Source organism: Pogoniulus pusillus, chromosome 14 (genome assembly GCF_015220805.1).
Source record: "Pogoniulus pusillus isolate bPogPus1 chromosome 14, bPogPus1.pri, whole genome shotgun sequence".
Lineage (NCBI taxonomy): Eukaryota > Metazoa > Chordata > Aves > Piciformes > Lybiidae > Pogoniulus > Pogoniulus pusillus.
In genome coordinates, this window is record NC_087277.1 from 29,802,928 (window position 1) to 29,822,143 (window position 19,216).

Genomic DNA, 19,216 nt, shown 5'->3' on the forward strand with positions numbered 1-19,216 from the left:
GGTGACATAGCTAGCTAAGAGAACAAGAGAAGGCCAAGGGCAGGGTTCTGCACTTTGGCCACAACAACCCCAAGCAGCACTACAGGCTGGGGCCAGAGTGGCTGAGAGCAGGCAGGCAGAGAGGGAGCTGGGGGTGCTGGGAGAGAGGAGCTGAAGAGGAGGCAGCAGTGCCCAGGTGGGCAGCAGAGCCAATGGCATCCTGGGCTGGCTCAGGAGCAGTGTGGGCAGCAGGACAAGGGAGGTTCTTGTGCCCCTGTGCTCAGCACTGCTCAGGCCACCCCTGCAGTGCTGTGTCCAGTTCTGGGCTCCTCCATTGCAGAGATGTTGAGGTGCTGGAAAGTGTTGAGAGCAGGGCAGCAAGGCTGGGGAGGGGCCTGGAGCAGAGCCCTGTGAGGAGAGGCTGAGGGAGCTGGGGTGGTGCAGCCTGCAGCAGAGGAGGCTCAGGGCAGAGCTCATTGCTGTCTGCAGGTGGGGTTGGGCTCTGCTGCCAGGCAGCCAGTACCAGAAGAAGGGACACAGCCTCAAGCTGTGGCAGGGCAGGTCTAGGCTGGATGTTGTTAGGAAGTTGCTGTCAGAGAGAGTGATTGGCACTGGAATGGGCTGCCCAGGGAGGTGGTGGAGTGGCCGTGGCTGGAGGTGTTGAAGCCAAGCCTGGCTGGGGCACTTAGTGCCATGGTCTGGTTGGTTGGGCAGGGCTGGGTGCTAGGTTGGGCTGGCTGAGCTTGGAGCTCTCTTCCAGCCTGCTTGATTCTGTGAAGTTTCTCCTTAGACAGGTAAAATGTACCAACACCTCATCTGAGTGTGGGGAGCTGCCCTGAGGTGAGGCAGTGTTTGTAGAAGGGGCTGGTAGTGTTTTCTGGGTGACTTCAATAGCTTTTGAAGAATTCTGTTGAAACAGATCTGTTGTAAAAATAGCAAAAGCAGATTGCACTTCCCTTGGCATGGGAATCAGGATTGGAGAGATGGAATCAAGTGCTTTCCTAATGGGAAAAAAAGCTTTTAATAGCTCCTGCTGAGCATACATCTTGCTTCTGCTTATAGTGGCAGCCATTCATAATTTGCATTCTTTACTCTGTAGGCATACTTGCCATGGGCAGGGACACCTCTCAACAGGACTCAGCTGCTCAAGTCCTTATCCAGCCTAGCCTTGAACAGCCCCAGGGAGAGAGGCAGCCACAACCTCCCTGGGCAGCCTATTTCAGAGTCTCACCAACCTTATCCTTCTTCCTAATGAACGTCTTCCTCAGCTCCAGTCTAACCCTGCACTGCCTCAGCTTCAAACCATTCCCTCTTGGCCTGGCTCTAGACACCGTTAGGAAAAGTCCCTCTGCAGCCTTCCTGTAGGATCCCTTCAGGCACTGGCAGGCAGCTCTAAGGTCCCCCTGGAGTCTTCTCGATGCTGCACATCCCCAGCTCCCTCAGCCTGTGCTCACAGCAGAGCTGCCTCAGCCCTTGCAGCATCTTTGTGTCCTCCTCTGGACTCACTCCAGCAGCTCTGTGTCCTTCTGCTGGGTACAGCAGCACTGGAGGCAGGATTGGAGGTGAGGTCTGAGCAGAGCCAAGGGGCAGAATCTCCTCTCCTGCCCTGCTGCCCACACTGCTGTGGCTGCAGCCAGCACACAGCTGCCTGCTGGGCTGCATGAGGGCACTGCTGGCTGCTGAGGAGCTACTCAGCACCCAACACCCCCAAGTCTCTTCAGGGCTACTCTCAGCCCAGTCTGCACCCAGCCTGTAGCTCAGAGCTGGTACTTTTGTCAGTGAATCACTTGGAGAGTGCTGCCTTTTGGGCTTTAGTGGTTTCTTTGGGTACTGCTGCATCATGTTCTTGGTGAGTTAATTTTTTTCCAGCCAGAATCTCATAGCTGTTGCTTATGACAACAGAAGTGATGTGCAGGGAAGAAATGTCAGAACATTATTGCAAACACTGGCTCCTTTTTCCCCTCTCTTTTTAGGACACTGAAGAACTGGATAGAGAAGCTGGAGAGCAGTTTCAGGAGGATACCTCAAAAGCTCAAGTGCAGCAGGAGAGACCTTTTCCCCGGAAGACCATGAGTACTAGTGACCCAGCTAAGGTAGGGCTGCACACCTGAGGGACCTTCCCTCTTCTCACTTGGGAATGCTAGATGTTCATTCAAACCTTCATCAGAGCAGGTCAGCTCACAGTGACAATCCTGCTTCAGCCTGCATCTTTCTGAATGAGTGATGGTTTGGGTGTTCCCTGCCCCCTCATACTTTAGAAGGTACCCAACTAGGCTCAGCCAGCTCTGGGAATATAAATGAAGCTCTTTATTTACAGCTAGCACAATACACAAGCAGATAGTTACAATACATACAATTATATACAGAAATATACAAGGTAAAAGTAATACAGAAACACAACTCCCCTCCCAGAACCTGAGTCCCCAGGAGGGGCTCTCAACCACCCCTGCACCTTCCCCCTGCCCCTCTCAACCTTACCCCAGCCCCAGGGAAGAATGGAGGTTCAGCCAAGAGGTTAAGAAGCAAAGGAGAGTGGAAGGTGTGTTTAGGAGCTGCAGCTCAGTCAGAAGCCCAAGGCAGAGTGTGTGAGAAAATGGCCAGAGTGTTATCTGATGTTTTCCTTTCCTCTTCAGCAAGACTCCAAGGGGAGTAGACATCACCACTGTTTTCCTTTCACAGCCTATGATCTAGTTCTTCTCACCAAAACATTCTACCCTGCTTCAAACTAGCACAGATGGTTTGGGTGTTCCCTGCTCCCCCCCGCCCCCACTTTGGAAGGTCACCCAGACTAGACTCAGCTGAGCTGGAAGTTAGAATGGAGCTCTATGTTTACACTTTAGCACAAGATACAAGCAGATAGTTACAATATAGACAGTTAGAGATGAGTTAAAAGGTCATACAGAAACACAACAGCCCTCCTAGAAACCTGAGTCCCCAGCAGGGGCTCCCAACCACCCTTCCACCTTCCTCCCATCCCTCTACCTGACCCAAGATCTTGCCTTATGTTCAAGGTAAGTTTGGAGGGTCAGCCAGGGGGGTTAGGAAGCAGATTAGTCACACAGCTGGTGGGTTAGGTTAGAGAGAAGTGCAGCCCACAATGCACAGAGAGCAACTCTGTTATGTATATTTATGTTCCTGTTCTTATCCATCTCAGCAAGCCTATGAGTGCAGTAGACATCACCATTGTTTCCTTTTCACAGCCTGTAATCTAGTTCTTCTCACCAGAACGTTCTAGCCAGCTTCAACCTAGCACAGAATGGAAGGCTGAGATGTGAAGGAATAAATGGATATGAGTGAAGAAAGATGGAGAGCCCTGAGGCTTAGTCTGGAGAAGAGAAGGCTGAGAGGGGATCTGAGTAATATCTAGAGGTATCTGAGGGGTGGGTGTCAGGATGAAGGTATCACAGTATCACCAAGGTTGGAAGAGACCTCTCAGACCATCAAGTCCAACCCTTTAGCACAGAGCTCAAGGCCAGACCATGGCACCAAGTGCCACGTCCAGTCCTGCCTTGAACAGCTCCAGGGACGGCGACTCCACCACCTCCCCGGGCAGCCCATTCCAGTGCCCAATGACTCTCTCAGGGAAGAACTTTCTCCTCACCTCCAGCCTAAATCTCCCCTGGCATAGCCTGAGGCTGTGTCCTCTTGTTCTGGTGCTGGCCACCTGAGAGAAGAGAGCAACCTCCTCCTGGCCACAACCTCCCCTCAGGTAGTTGTAGACAGCAATAAGGTCTGCCCTGAGCCTCCTCTTCTCCAGGCTAACCAATCCCAGCTCCCTCAGCCTCTCCTTGTAGGGCTGTGCTCAAGGCCTCTCCCCAGCCTCGTCGCCCTTCTCTGGACACGCTCAAGCATCTCAGTGTCCTGTTGGTCTGTTGGTGCTGCCCAGTAATAGGACAGGAAACAACAAGTGGGACACAGGAGGTTCCACCTCATGCTGAGTATGAGGGAGGAATATTGTGTCCAGTTCTGGGCCCTTCAGTTCAAGAAAGGCCTGGATGGGGCACTTAGTGCCATGGTTTGGTTGATAGGATAGGGCTGGGTGATAGGTGGGACTGGGTGAACTTGGAGGTCTCTTCCAACCTGTCTGTTTCTGTGATTTTAAGAAGGACCTCAGGGAACTGCTTGAGAGAGTCCAGCACAGAGCCACAAAGCTGTTGCAGGCAGTGGAACATCTCCTGTGAGGACAGGCTGAGGGAGCTGGGGCTGGGAGCTTGCAGCAGAGGAGCCTGAGGGCTGCCCTCAGTGCTGCTGATCAAGATGTGCAGGGCAGTGTCAGGAGCACAGAGCCAGGCTGTGCTCAGGGCTGGCCAAGGGCAGCACAAGGGGCACTGGGTGCCAGCTGGAGCAGAGGAGGTGCCACAGGAACTGAAGGGAAAACTTTTTCCCTGTGAGGGTGGCAGAGCCCTGGAGCAGGCTGCCCAGAGAGGCTGTGGAGTCTCCTTCCATGGAGCCTTTCCAACCCCTCCTGGATGTGTTCCTGTGTGCCCTGCCCTGGGTGATGCTGCTGTGGCAGGGGGGTTGGACTGGATGATGTCTGGAGATCCCTTCCAACCCCTTCCATTCTGTGGTGGTTTAGTTGGATTTTTAGATAGAGCTGAGTTAGGAGTTGTGAGAAGGATGTCTACTCTGAAAAGCTCAATCTGCTAGACCAAGAGTCATGACTGCCAAGAGTTTATTTGACTATTCAGGCAACAATTCCAAGCTGGAAAACTAATCTGGAAGCCTAAGAACTCTTAAGTCTGAGCACAAGTATATTTCACTGTCTGATTGCAACAGAATGAAATGTTGCTCCCTTCTGACTGCAGTGCAGGCTGAGTTTGATTTCTACTGGCTCAGCTGAGCCTAGGGTTAAGCCTGAGTAAAACCAGTTTTTCCTACCAGTTCACCCTCTGCTTCATCTCCCTGACAAAACAAATACTCCAGAGGATACAGGGGGTCCTTAAGCCTTCTCCAGCTGGCAGAGGTTTAAAATACTGTTACCTGCAAGCACCACATTGCAGGAAGAAATAAAGTCTTTCATCTTCCTAGTGGTAGTAGTGGCTTTGTGTTCCATCAAGTGAGCAGTAGGGAGATAGCAGTTTGGTACTAGAGGTTCTGTCAGCTTTGAGGTTTTAATTGCTGAGCATTTCTTCTAAACAGGTACCAGTGTCACAAGGGGCAGTGGCTTGCAACTAGGGAAGAGGAGGTTTAGGCTGGATGTTAGCAACAAGTTCTGCACCATGAGGAACCAGATGAAGTTCAACAGGGACAAGTGCAGAGTCCTGTATCTGGGGAGGGAGAACAAACTGTAGCAGTCCAGGCTGGGAGGTGACTGCTGGAGAGCAGCCCCAAGGAGAGGGCCCTGGGGGTGCTGGTGGCTAACAAGTTGCCCATGGCACAGCAATGTGCCCTGCTGGCCAGGAAGGCCAATGGCAGCCTGGGGTGCATTAGCAGGAGTGTGTGCAGCAGATCCAGGGAGGTTCTCCTGCCCCTCTGCTCTGCCCTGCTGAGACCTCATCTTGAATCCTGTGTTCAGTTTTGGGCTCCCCACGTGCAGAGGGACAGAGATCTGCTGGAGAGGGTCCAACAGAGGGCTGTGAGGATGATGAGGGGACTGGAGGGCATGGCTGATGAGGAGAGGCTGAAGGCCCTGGGGCTGCTTAGTCTGGAGAAGAGAAGACTGAGAGGGGATCTGATAAATGTTTGTAAGTATCTGAGGGCTGCCAGGAGGGGGGGACAGGCTCTGCTCACTGCTGCCTGGGACAGGACAAGCAGCAGTGGATGGAAGCTGCAGCACAGGAGGTTCCAGCTCAGCACAAGGGGAACTTTTTTGCTGTAAGGGTCCCAGAGCCCTGGCACAGGCTGCCCAGAGAGGCTGTGGAGTCTCCTTCTCTGGAGCCTCTCCAGGCCTGTCTGGATGTGTTCCTGTGTGATGTGTGTCAGATAGGATTGTCCTGCTCTGGCAGGGGGTTGGACTGGATGATCTCCTTGGGTCCCTTCCAACCCCTAACATCCTGTGAGCCTGTGGTCCTGTGAGGAGGGTGCTGGAACACTGCAAGTGGTTGCCAAGGGAGGGTGGGAGATTTAGACTGGAAATTAGGTTTACAGTGAGGATGATGAGATGCTGGCAGAGGTTGAGCAGGCAGGTTGTGGTTGCCCCCTGCCTGGAGATGTTCAAGGCCAGGCTGGATGTGATCTTAAGCAGCCTGGTCTAGAGGAAGATTGGAACTCCATGGCAGGGGGTTGGAACCAGATGTTCTTTGGGGTCCCTTCCAACCCAACCTATTCTATTGTATCTGTGATCTCAGTGACCTGAATCAAATCACCTTGCACAACTAAGAGCTTGAAGCCCTCCTGTTTTGGAGGCCATATCAATTCTGCTAGACTGTTTTTTGTAGCTGCTGATTGCTTACCACTGGGCACCTTTAGAACTGCCTAAGCACAGCAGTCCTGTAGGGTTTGCTCTAGGAGCATCTATTACTTGATGGCTACTCCTGCAGTAGTCCACAGAATCACTGAGCGTTAGGGGTTGGAAGAGGCCTCCAGAGATCATTTGGTCTGACCTCCCTGCCAAAAGGAGGGTCCTCCTTGCCAAGCTGCCTTTATCTTGAAGGTCCTGTTCTGTGCAGGTGTTTGTATGGAACAAAGAGGAGCCCCAAAACAGCCATGCAGGGAAACATTCAAGTTCTGGTCAACATTATGCTTTGGTGATAAATTGTGGGCTTGGGTAGGAAACCAAGATAGATGGCACTAAATAAACTGTTCTTAAGGTCAGGCTAGGCACATGGACCTCTTCTTTACTACCCCACAGACTCAGAGTCACAGAATGTTAGGAGTTGGAAGGGCCCTCCAGAGATTGTCCAGTCCAACCCCCTGCCAAGAGCAGCATGACCCAGAGCAATCTGCACAGCAATGCCTCCAAGTGGGTTTGGAAAGCTTCCAGAGAGGAAGACTCCAGAACCTCTCTGGGCAGCCTGCTCCAGGGCTCTGCCACTCTCACTGTAAAGTTTCTCCTCAGGTTGAGGTGAAACCTCCTCTGTTCCAGTTGGTATCCATTGCTCCTTGTGTTATTGCTGGCACCACCAAAAAGAGCTTGGCCCCCTCCACTTTGCACCCACCCCTCAGATATTGATAGACATTGATCAGATCTCCTCTTAGCCTTCTCTTCTCCAGACTAACCAGCCCCAGGGCTCTCAGTCTGTCTTCATAGCAGAGATGCTCAAGTCCCCTCGTGGCTCTCTGTTGGACTCTCTCCAGCAGGTCTCTGTCTCTCCTGAACTGGGGAGCCCCAAACTGGACACAGTATTCCAGGTGTGGTTTCACCAGGGCAGAGTAGAGGGGCAGAAGAACCTCCCCAGCCCTGCTGACCACACATTCCCTGCTGCACCCCACGTTGCCATTGGCTGTCTTGGCCACAAGGGCACATTGCTGGCCCATGCAGAACTTGCTGCCCACCAGCACTCCGAGGCCTTTCTCCATGGAGCTGCTTTCCAGCAGGACAACTCCTAACCTCTACTGCTGCCTGCTGTTATTAGTCTCCAGATGGAGGACCCTGCAGTTGTCCTTTGTGAACATTGTGAGGTTTACCTTCCTGCAGCTCTCAGCCTGTGCAGACCTCATTGGATGGCAGCACAGCCTCACAGGGTATTGTCCACCTGCTCTGTGATGGTTTGGGTGTTACCTGCCCCCCCCCCAATATGCAGTCACCCAGACTAGACTCAGCAGGCTGGAAGTTCACCTATGCATTCACCCAGGCTAGGCTCAGCAGGCTGGAAGTTCACCTATGCATTCACCCAGGCTAGACTCCGCAGGCTGGAAGTTCACCTATGGATTCACCCAGGCTAGGCTCAGCAGGCTGGAAGTTCACCTATGCATTCACCCAGGCTAGACTCAGCAGGCTGGAAGTTAACCTATGGATTCACCCAGGCTAGGCTCAGCAGGCTGGAAGTTCACCTATGCATTCACCCAGGCTAGGCTCAGCAGGCTGGAAGTTCACCTATGCATTCACCCAGACTAGGCTCAGCAGGCTGGAAGCTCACCTATGCATTCACCCAGACTAGACTCAGCAGGCTGGAAGTTCACCTATGCATTCACCCAGACTAGACTCCGCAGGCTGGAAGTTCACCTATGGATTCACCCAGGCTAGGCTCAGCAGGCTGGAAGTTCACCTATGCATTCACCCAGGCTAGGCTCAGCAGGCTGGAAGTTCACCTATGCATTCACCCAGGCTAGGCTCAGCAGGCTGGAAGTTCACCTATGCATTCACCCAGGCTAGACTCAGCAGGCTGGAAGTTCACCTATGGATTCACCCAGACTAGGCTCAGCAGGCTGGAAGTTCACCTATGCATTCACCCAGGCTAGGCTCAGCAGGGTGGAAGTTCACCTATGCATTCACCCAGGCTAGGCTCAGCAGGGTGGAAGTTCACCTATGCATTCACCCAGGCTAGACTCAGCAGGCTGGAAGTTCACCTATGCATTCACCCAGGCTAGGCTCAGCAGGGTGGAAGTTCACCTATGGATTCACCCAGACTAGACTCAGCAGGCTGGAAGTTCACCTATGCATTCACCCAGACTAGGCTCAGCAGGCTGGAAGTTCACCTATGCATTCACCCAGACTAGGCTCAGCAGGCTGGAAGTTCACCTATGCATTCACCCAGACTAGACTCAGCAGGCTGGAAGTTAAGGACTGAAGCTTTCTGTTCACAGCTCAGCACAAGATACGAGCAGAGAGTTACAGCAGTTACAGCTGCAGACAGAAACAGACAAGTTAAAGGCAACACAGAAACACAACAGCCCTGCCAGGAACCAGAGTGCCCAGCAGGGGCTCCCAACCACCCTTCCACCTCCTTCCCACCCCTCTGCCTTATTCCAGCCTTAGCCTTAGGTGCGAGGTGAGTTTGGAGGATCAGCAAGGGAGGTTAGAAGCAGAAGGTTTAGTTACACAGAAGCTGCCCAGTGAGACACATAGTCTCCAAGAGGCAGACACCCACACAGACACTCTTAATGACATTTGTGTCCTTGCTTTCATCCATCTCAGCAAGCCTATGAGTACAGCAGACATCCCCACTCTTTCCTTTTCACAGCCTGGCATCTAATTCTTCTCACTACAGTATTCCAGTTAGCCTCAAATTAGCACACCCCACTTGTGCATCATCAGTGAACTTGCTGAGGGCACAGTCAGTCCCCTCATCCAGGTAACAACCTGGATATTGCTACCCTGAACTAAAGATACTGGGCCAAACTGGGACCAGTACTGAAACACTGCCTGCCTGCCCTTGCAAGTACCTGCAGCCAGAAAAGTGGGATGTGAGTTGCCCCTTTAGACCTGTGCAGTTTGCTTTGCAACCAGTGGATGCATGTCACTGCCTGCCACCCCTGCTGTCTGCTAGAATCTTTATTAGAGCCTTAGTGATTTCCAGGGGGTTCTGCTGAGTGATTTTGCCAGGGGGCTCTGCTGAGTGATTTTTCCAGGGGGCTCTGCTGAGTGATTTTTCCAGGGGGCTTTGCTGAGTGATTTTTCCAGGGGGCTCTGCTGAGTGATTTTTCCAGGGGGCTCTGCTGAGTGATTTTTGCCAGGGGGCTCTGCTGAGTGATTTTTGCCAGGGGGCTCTGCTGAGTGATTTTTGCCAGGGGGCTCTGCTGAGTGAGATTTTGCCAGGGGGCTCTGCTGAGTGAGGTTTTGCCAGGGGGCTCTGCTGAGTGAGGTTTTGCCAGGGGGCTCTGCTGAGTGAGGTTTTGCCAAGGGGCTCTGCTGAGTGAGGTTTTGCCAGGGGGCTCTGCTGAGTGAGGTTTTGCCAGGGGGCTCTGCTGAGTGAGGTTTTGCCAGGGGGCTCTGCTGAGTGAGGTTTTGCCAGGGGGCTCTGCTGAGTGAGGTTTTGCCAGGGGGCTCTGCTGAGTGAGGTTTTGCCAGGGGGCTCTGCGGAGTGAGGTTTTGCCAGGGGGCTCTGCTGAGTGAGGTTTTGCCAGGGGGGGGGGCTCTGCTGAGTGAGGTTTTGCCAGGGGGGGGGGCTCTGCTGAGTGAGTGTTTGCCAGGGGGCTCTGCTGAGTGAGTTTTTGCCAGGGGGCTCTGCTGAGTGAGTTTTTGCCAGGGGGCTCTGCTGAGTGAGTTTTTGCCAGGGGGCTCTGCTGAGTGAGTTTTTGCCAGGGGGCTCTGCTGAGTGAGTTTTTGCCAGGGGGCTCTGCTGAGTGAGTTTTTGCCAGGGGGCTCTGCTGAGTGAGTTTTTGCCAGGGGGCTCTGCTGAGTGAGTTTTTGCCAGGGGGCTCTGCTGAGTGAGTTTTTGCCAGGGGGCTCTGCTGAGTGAGTTTTTGCCAGGGGGCTCTGCTGAGTGAGTGTTTGCCAGGGGGCTCTGCAGAGTGATTTCCAGGTGGTTCTGCTTTTCTTTGTGTGTTCTGTATCTTAAGAATCATCTGTGTGGCTCCTTTGTGAGCAGCTAGAAGAGCTGGCACTAGATGGCAGTCAGCACTTTGAAGGCTTTTAATATTGACTTGCTTTTTTGCTCTCCCTGGTTTTAACCACCTCCTGGGTGGGTTTCTTTTCTCTCCTGTTCTTCCCATAGCCCGAGGAGGCTCCTTCACTTGCTGTTTCTACTGAGCCATCTGTAATTGTATCAGAGAGTGACTCTGACAAGATCACTTCCCAAGTGCCACAGATGATGCAACAGACAGATATCTCTAGTCCCAGTATTAAGCAAAACAGTGTGCCTCCTCCACAGAGTAAGTATCCCTCAGTGCAATTCCTTTGGCTGAACTCGGGGGAGGGAGGGAGTTTGCTTTTCCTCTGCAGTGTCTCGAGTCAGACTGCATTGCCCTGACCTCTGAGTGCAGAGTGCCACTGAGGTGCTTATGCTTCTCTTTTAGATACCTTGCCACAAATTAGCTTCTCAGGGTGCTTTGACAAATGTGCTGTCACTGTGAGCAAAAACTGGTGGCTTCCTGTGCTTGAAGCATGGCAATATGTGATGTGTCCTCGTGAGAAGGACAGAGAGCTGTTGGGTTGAGTCCTGAGGAAGCCACAAAGGTGTTCCAAGGCTGGAGAAGCTCTGCTATGAGGATAGAGTCATAGAATCAGGCAGGGCTGGAAGGGACCACAAGGAGCAGCCAGTTCCAACCTCCCTGCCATGCCCAGGGACACCCTACCCTAGAGCAGGCTGCACACAGCCTCAGCCAGCCTGGCCTCAAACACCTCCAGCCGTGGGGCCTCAACCACCTCCCTGGGCAACCCATTCCAGCCTCTCACCACTCTCCTGCTCAACAACTTCCTCCTCACCTCCAGCCTCACTCTCCCCACCTCCACCTTTGCTCCATTCCCCCACTCCTGCCACTCCCTCACAGCCTCAAAAGTCCCTCCCCAGCTTTTCTGGAGCCCCCTTCAGATGCTGCAAGGCCACAAGAAGGTCCCCTGGGAGCCTCCTCTGCTCCAGCCTGCACAGCCCCAACTCTTTCAGTCTGTGCTCACAGCAGAGGTGCTGCAGCTTCTGAGCATCCTCCTGGCCCTGCTCTGGACACTCTCCAGCATCTCCACAGCCCTCTTGTCCCAGGGGCTCCAGAGCTGGATGCAGTGCTCCAGGTGGGGTCTCAGCAGAGCAGAGCAGAGGGGCAGAATCCCCTCCCTGGCCCTGCTGGCCTCACTGCTGCTGCTGCAGCCCAGGCTCTGCTTGCTCTCTGGGCTGCAAGTGCACACTGCTGGCTCCTGTTGAGCTTCTCCTCCAGCAGCACCCCCAAGTCCCTCTCCTCAGGGCTGCTCTCCAGCCACTCACTGCCCAGTCTGGATTGGTGCTTGGCATTGCCTCGACCCAGCTGCAGGACCTTGCTGGGGCTGTTCAGTTTGGGGAAGAGAAGACTCCAGGGAGACCTCAGAGCTGCCTTCCAGTAGCTGAAGGGATCCTGCAGGGAGGCTGCAGAGGGACTTTTCATAAGGGTGTCTAGAACCAGACCAAGGGGGAATGGTTTGAAGCTGAGGCAGAGCAGGGTTAGACTGGAGCTGAAGAAGTTCTTCAGAGTGAGGATGGTGAGACTCTGGAATAGGCTGCCCAGGGAGGCTGTGCATGTCCTCTCCCTGGGGTTGTTCAAGGCCAGGCTGGATGAGTCCATAGCAGCAGAGTCTTGTTGAGAGGTGTCTCTGCCCATGGCAGGGAGGTTGGAGTGGAAGATCTCTGTGGTCCCTTCCAACCTGAGCCATTCTAGGATTGTCTGTAAATATCTCTTTGATTTGTGCAGTCCTTAACAGACATTTGAACATCCTCTTTGGCCTCAGGGCTGCAGCTCCATGCTGTGCCTGAGTAGTTCTGCCAACACTCCTTCAAAGGCCTGCTTGTAGGCCTTCATTGGAACAGATGGATGCTAATCTAGGAGTTGGCAGGATATTTGGGGGGGGGGAAACTGCAACTAATTCAGTTCTCAACTCACTGGGAGGAGTTTGGATTCTTAATTCATTAACATCTTTTTCTCTGTCTGTCCATGAGATGTTATCCAGGAGGACAGGAGATGCTTATATGGAAGTAGAAAGGTGTTGGGTGATGCCCTTCTGTTTGTTGTGACCCAACACACATGGGGCTGAACTCCTGCAGGTCTATTGCCTTGAAGAATGTGCTGTGCCCAGAAGTGGCAAATGTGGCCTCTGGGGTACTCAGCAGAAGTGCTTCTACTGAAGTACTCACTTCAGAAGGCAGAGAAATTAGAAGGGGAGTCAGGATGGGGCTGGAAGTTCAGGGGGTTGGAGCAGCGCTGCTGTGAGGACAGGCTGAAGGAGCGGGGTGTGTTCAGCCTGGAGGAGATAAAGCTCCAGACAGACCTAATAGCAGCCTGCCAGTGCCTGAAGGGGCTGCAAGAAGGCTGCAGAGGGACTGTTTGCAAAGGGCTGCAGGGACAGGGCAATGGTTTGAAATGAGAGCAGAGCAGATTGAGATTGGATGTGAGGAACAAGTTCTGCGCTATTGAGGGTGCTGGAACACTGCAACAGGTTACCCAGGGAGGTAGCTGAGGCTCCATCCCTGGAGATCTTAGAGTCATTGAATCAAGCAGATTGGCAGAGAGCTCCAAGCTCAGCCAGCCCAAACTAGCACCCAGCCCTGCCAAACCAACCAGACCATGGCACTAAGTGCCCCAGCCAGGCTTGGCTTCAACACCTCCAGCCACGGCCACTCCACCACCTCCCTGGGCAGCCCATTCCAGTGCCAATCACTCTCTCTGCCAGCAACTTCCTCCTCACATCCAGCCTAGACCTGCCCTGGCACAGCTCCAGGCTGTGTCCCCTTCTTCTGGTGCTGGCTGCCTGGCAGCAGAGCCCAACCCCACCTGGCCACAGCCTCCCTGCAGGCAGCAATGAGCTCTGCCCTGAGCCTCCTCTGCTGCAGGCTGCACACCCCCAGCTCCCTCAGCCTCTCCTCACAGGGCTCTGCTCCAGGCCCCTCCCCAGCCTTGCTGCCCTTCTCCAAACACCTTCCAGCACCTCAACAGCTCTCTGCAATGGAGGAGCCCAGAACTGGACACAGCACTCCAGGGGTGTCCTGAGCAGTGCTGAGCACAGGGGCACAAGAACCTCCCTTGTCTTGTCCTGCTGCCCACACTGCTCCTGAGCCAGCCCAGGATGCCATTGGCTCTGCTGCCCACCTGGGCACTGCTGCCTCCTCTTCAGCTCCTCTCTCCCAGCACCCCCAGCTCCCTCTCTGCCTGCCTGCTCTCAGCCACTCTGGCCCCAGCCTGTAGTGCTGTTCACAGTCAGGCTGGACAAGACTGTGAGCAACTTCAGACTTAGAGGGGATCTGAAAAATGTTTGTAAGTATCTGAGGGCTGCCAGGAGCGGGGGACAGGCTCTGCTCACTGCTCCCTGGATTAGGACAAGCAGGAATGGGTGTAAGTTGCAGCAAAAGAGGTTCTGCCTCAACACAAGGGGCAACTTCTTGACTGTAAAGGTCCCAGAGCCCTGGCACAGGCTGTGGAGTCTCCTCCTCTGGAGCTTCTCAAGGCCTGTCTGGATGTGTTTCTGTGTGATCTGTGTCAGATAGGATTGTCCTGCTCTGGCAGGGGGGTTGGACTCGATCTTTTTGGGTCCCTTCCAACACCTCACGTCCTCTGCTCCTATGAACCTGCTCTGGTGGAGGATGTTCCTGCTGGGTGCAAGGTTGGGACCTTTGGAGGTCCCTTCCAACCTAAACCACGCTAGGGCTGTTCTGAATCATTTGCTGATAAATTGTGCTGTACCCTCCAGGCTTTTCAAAGTCAAATCTGTCTAAACTTCTTTTTTTTCCCCCATCTCAGTCCTAACTCTTTAGTTATGTTTTGTTTTTAGCCAAGTCTGAAGAAAGCTGGGAATCCCCCAAACAAGTCAAAAAGAAGAAGAAAGCAAGAAGGGAAACGTGAAGTGGCAGAGATGGACACGTGTGGCTGAGTGTTGTCATGAAGATCATGCTGTTTATGCAATAATTTGTGAACATGTACAGAGTTTTATAGAAATTGAAACCAATTTTTAAGGAGAAACATAAAAACAAAACAAACCAAACCAGAACTGCTGTGAACACAACCATCTTGGGAAAGCAAATCCAAGGAGAAAGTAACCATGCTAGAGCAAAGCCCAACGTGCTCCACGGGAAAGACTTGGCTGAAGAAGCCCAGCTTCTGGAGAGAGATCTGAATGAAAGCAAAGAGACTGGTTTGAGAAGCAGTGCCCTGTTTACAACAGATTGTACTCCTCTGCAGCTGTGGAGAAAAGATGAATTTCAAGGAAGGGTTTTCTGTATAAAAAATAAGCAAACCCACAAAAGAAAATCATTGTATCATAGTGGAGTGTTCCTTGCCTCTGCTGAGAGCTGAGGAGCACAGAATGTCAAGCATCTTGAATTTCCTTCATGCCTAAATCCAAGTGCTTTGATTCAGTAACATAACCTTGCCATATCTGTGCAGGAAGCTGGTCAGCCAGAGCCTGCTAGCTAGGAGAGGAATCACAAGTGCAAAACCATTAACCATTTGTACAGTCAAGACCTTCGTGGTTTATTATATGAAGTTAACACAATAAAAACTGGCTTTGGGTTAAAAGCTTGAGAATGTGATTTGAAACCTGAGTATGGGTCAGGAAGTTGGTTTTGGTTGCTTCTGCTAACCTTACTTGAATCCCTGGAGAGAGACTTTGAAGGTTGCAGTTGTGTTTGTCAGATATTTTGGGGGTTTCTCCTTTGTTCCATCCAGTTCTTGGTTGATAAAACTACTCCTTCACCTTTTAGACTCGTGGAATGAAGTGAAATCCAATCCTCTCTTCCCTTAACACTTTGCAGCTTGCCATGCCCAATTCTATTCTGCCATACCCAATCCATGCCTAAAACCCTGAGGAAATCCAAGGGGATTTTTTTTCTCTCATCCCCATTTTTGTTCTGTTCTTTGCTCCTAAAACTAGAGAAAACAAAGTGATGTTTTTTCTCATCCCCAGTTCTCTATTCCTCAATCTGAAGAAAGCAAACTGATTTTGGTCTCTCATCCCCAATTCTCTTCTGTTCTTTATTCCTAGAACCCTGAGGCAAGCAAAGTAAATGTTTTTAACCAGCCCAAATTGTTCTGTTTTCTATTCCTAAAACCCTGAAGAAATCAAAGTGATTTTTTTCCTCATCCCCAGTTCTGTTCTGTTCTCTATTCCTAAAACCATGAAGCAAGCAAAGTGGTGTTTTTTTTCTCATCCCCAATTCTCTATTCCTCAATCTGAAGAAAGCAAACTGCTTATTTTTTTCCCTCATCCCCAATTCTCTTCTGTTCTTTATTCCTAAAACCCTGAAGCAAGCAAAGTAAATCTTTTTAACCAGCCCAAATTGTTCTGTTTTCTATTCCTAAAACCCTGAAGAAATCAAAGTGATTTTTTTTCCCTCATCCCCAGTTCTGTTCTGTTCTCTATTCCTAAATCTGAAGAGAGCAAAGTGATTTTTTTCCTTGTCCCCAATTCTGTTACTAAACCCCTGAAGAAAGCTGAGTAAATATTTTTTTCCAGTCATCCCCAGTTCTGTTCTCTCTTCCTCAATCTGAAGCAAGCAAACTGCTTTTTCCCATCCCCACTTCTGTTCTGCTCTCTCTTCCTCAATCTGAAGCAAGCAAACTGCTTTTTCCCATCCCCAGTTCTGTTCTGCTCTCTCTTCCTCAATCTGAAGCAAGCAAACTGCTTTTTCCCATCCCCAGTTCTATTCTGCTCTCTCTTCCTCAATCTGAAGCAAGCAAACTGCTTTTTCCCATCCCCAGTTCTGTTCTGCTCTCTCTTCCTCAATCTGAAGCAAGCAAACTGCATTTTCCCATCCCCAGTTCTATTCTGCTCTCTCTTCCTCAATCTGAAGCAAGCAAACTGCTTTTTCCCATCCCCAGTTCTGTTCTGCTCTCTCTTCCTCAATCTGAAGCAAGCAAACTGCTTTTTCCCATCCCCACTTCTGTTCTCTTCTCTCTTCCTCAATCTGAAGCAAGCAAACTGCATTTTCCCATCCCCACTTCTGTTCTGCTCTCTCTTCCTCAATCTGAAGCAAGCAAACTGCATTTCCCCATCCCCAGTTCTGTTCTGTTCTCTCTTTCTCAATCTGAAGCAAGCAAACTGCTTTTTCCCCATCCCCAGTTCTGTTCTGTTCTCTCTTCCTCAATCTGAAATCAAGCAAACTGCATTTTCCCATCCCCAGTTCTGTTCTGCTCTCTCTTCCTCAATCAGAAACGAGCAAACTGCTTTTTCCCCATCCCCAGTTCTGTTCTGTTCTCTCTTCCTCAATCTGAAGCAAGCAAACTGCATTTTCCCCATCCCCAGTTCTGTTCTGCTCTCTCTTCCTCAATCAGAAACAAGCAAACTGCATTTTTCCCCATCCCCAGTTCTGTTCTGCTCTCTCTTCCTCAATCAGAAACAAGCAAACTGCATTTTTCCCCATCCCCAGTTCTGTTCTGTTCTCTCTTCCTCAATCTGAAGCAAGCAAACTGCATTTTCCCCATCCCCAGTTCTGTTCTGCTCTCTCTTCCTCAATCTGAAGCAAGCAAACTGCATTTTCCCATCCCCAGTTCTGTTCTGCTCTCTCTTCCTCAATCTGAAGCAAGCAAACTGCATTTTCCCATCCCCAGTTCTGTTCTGCTCTCTCTTCTTCAATGTGAAGCAAGCAAACTGCTTTTTCCCCATCCTCAGTTCTGTTCTGCTCTCTCTTCCTCAATCTGAAGCAAGCAAACTGCATTTCTCCCATCCCCAGTTCTGTTCTGGTCTCTGTTCCTAAACCCGAAGGAAGCCAAGTGATGAAGTTGTTGTTGCTGCTGTTCTCACCCAAATGATTTAGCATTTCAAAGACCTGCTGGAGAGCTGAAGTGGCTTCAGACAGCTTTAAGTGGCATTGCCAAGATCAGTTATCAGGAACACCTTTTTTTTACTGCCTTAACCTGTAGTATGCAGAATGTGTCTAAGACTTCTGGACAAGACTTAGTGTTTTTATATATAGGGGGACACACACACAAAGCCCATGCAAGTATAGCAGTTGTAAAATAAAGACCATTTCCTGCTCCAAACTGGTCTTGCAAAGGGTGTTGAGGATTCCTTATCCTTTCCAGGCACTGTGGTGATGATTTCATGGTCTCAAAGTGGCAGATTGTGTCTGGAAGGTGCTTGCTCTGCCACGAACGCTGTAAATAGCTTTCCCAAACCTCTGGGGACAAGGATGGGAGTTAAATTCAGGTCAAGAGGAGACAAGATTTTCCCTGAGATGCTTGACTTGTGGTTGGTTTTTTGTGGCACAAGCAGGACTGTTACCAGCTGTAACTCATGGTACTGAGCAACAGCCTCCTGCGCTGACGGTCCTGGACAGCAGCTTGCAAGGTGAGAATAACAAATGCAAGGAGCTGGCTTTAATTGTGCTCTGAGTGCAGCCTGCTCCTGGAGCGCTTGTCTGATAGCTGAGTACTCAGTGGTGCAGGTTTACAATCACAGACATCACCTCGATTGGCAATTCAGAACACCTCCTTCCCTGCAAAATCTCAGCTTAGGAGAAGAGCTGTCTAGGCTGTCTTCCATCTCTCTCCAGTTAGCAGTACTATTACCAAAGAATAACAAGATGCATGCTAATAAAAACTGGCAAACCTCTCTCCAGCCAGTGGAGAAGAAGAGTGCAGAAAGCTCTTTGGAGAGGCATACCTACCAGAAACTCCAGGAGTCAATCCAAATGAAGAGAAAGAAGTGGAATTCTGGTCAGAGGTATTAATCCTTGCATCCATATTCCAAGCAGCTGCAGGGGAAAGGGGAGAATTAGAAATCAAAACAATCATAGAATCAGTCAGGGCTGGAAGGGAGCACAAGGAGCAGCCAGTGCCAACCCCCCTGCCATGCCCAGGGACACCCTACCCTAGAGCAGGCTGCACACAGCCTCAGCCAGCCTGGCCTCAAACACCTCCAGCCATGGGGCCTCAACCCCCTCCCTGGGCAACCCAGTCCAGCCTCTCACCACTCTCCTGCCCAACAACTTCCTCCTCACCTCCAGCCTCACTCTCACCACCTCCACCTTTGCTCCATTCCCCCCACTCCTGACACTCCCTCACAGCCTCAAAAGTCCCTTCCCAGCTTTTTTGCAGCCCCCTTCAGATGCTGGAAGGCCACAAGAAGGTCCCCTGGGAGCCTCCTCTGCTCCAGCCTGCACAGCCCCAACTCTTTCAGTCTGTGCTCACAGCAGAGCTGCTGCAGCCTCTGAGCATCCTCCTGGCCCTGTTCTGAACACTCTCCAGCATCTCCACAGCCCTCTTGTCCCAGGGGCTCCAGAGCTGGATGCAGTGCTCCAGGTGGGGTCTCAGCAGAGCAGAGCAGAGGGGCAGAATCCCCTCCCTGGCCCTGCTGGCCACACTTCTGCTGCTGCAGCCCAGGCTCTGCTTGCTCTCTGGGTTGCCCCTCAGTGTGGCAGGAGGATGTGACCCTAAAGGGCTTTGCTAACAGCAGTGTCAGTGTAGTGCTAGTATGGATTTGGTCACTTGGAAGGGAGGAATGCCTGAGACTGGCACCTGTGCTGTGAGCTAAACTGAGACCTGCAGTCCAGCTTCTCCAGGAGGAGAAGCAAAGTGTTAGCAAAGCCTGCAGAGTCCTTTGCTTGGAAATAAATGTTCCCATGTTACTTGTCTTCAGAGGGTGTGGAAAGAGCTCCCTTTGGACTGAGCTCTGCCATGATGCCTGTGTGTCCTGAACGTGCTTCCAGTCTGTGCGTTGTGTCCTGGCACAAAAGATGTTATGCCAGGAAGGGGTCACCCCAGGGGCTCTCCCTGCTCAGGTTCCTCTCCCGAAGGGAAAAATCGG

General features: G+C 51.7%; 1 protein-coding gene across 2 annotated transcripts in view; it reads left to right on the top strand.

Annotated features, from left to right (window-relative positions):
- The window catches only part of MTDH (metadherin), a 48,900-nt gene extending 33,912 nt beyond the window's left edge, over nt 1-14,988 (top strand). The window contains exons 10-12 of one of the 2 annotated variants that reach the window (XM_064154743.1): nt 1,953-2,072; nt 10,515-10,671; nt 14,246-14,988. In XM_064154743.1, the coding sequence (XP_064010813.1) occupies nt 1,953-2,072; nt 10,515-10,671; nt 14,246-14,316 (348 nt within the window). In that variant the 3' untranslated portion in view covers nt 14,317-14,988. Of the gene's footprint in view, nt 1-1,952; nt 2,073-7,555; nt 7,647-10,514; nt 10,672-14,245 lie in introns of those variants that run through there. The other variant, XM_064154744.1, reaches the window with a different exon arrangement.
- The last annotated feature ends 4,228 nt before the right edge of the window (nt 14,989-19,216 follow it).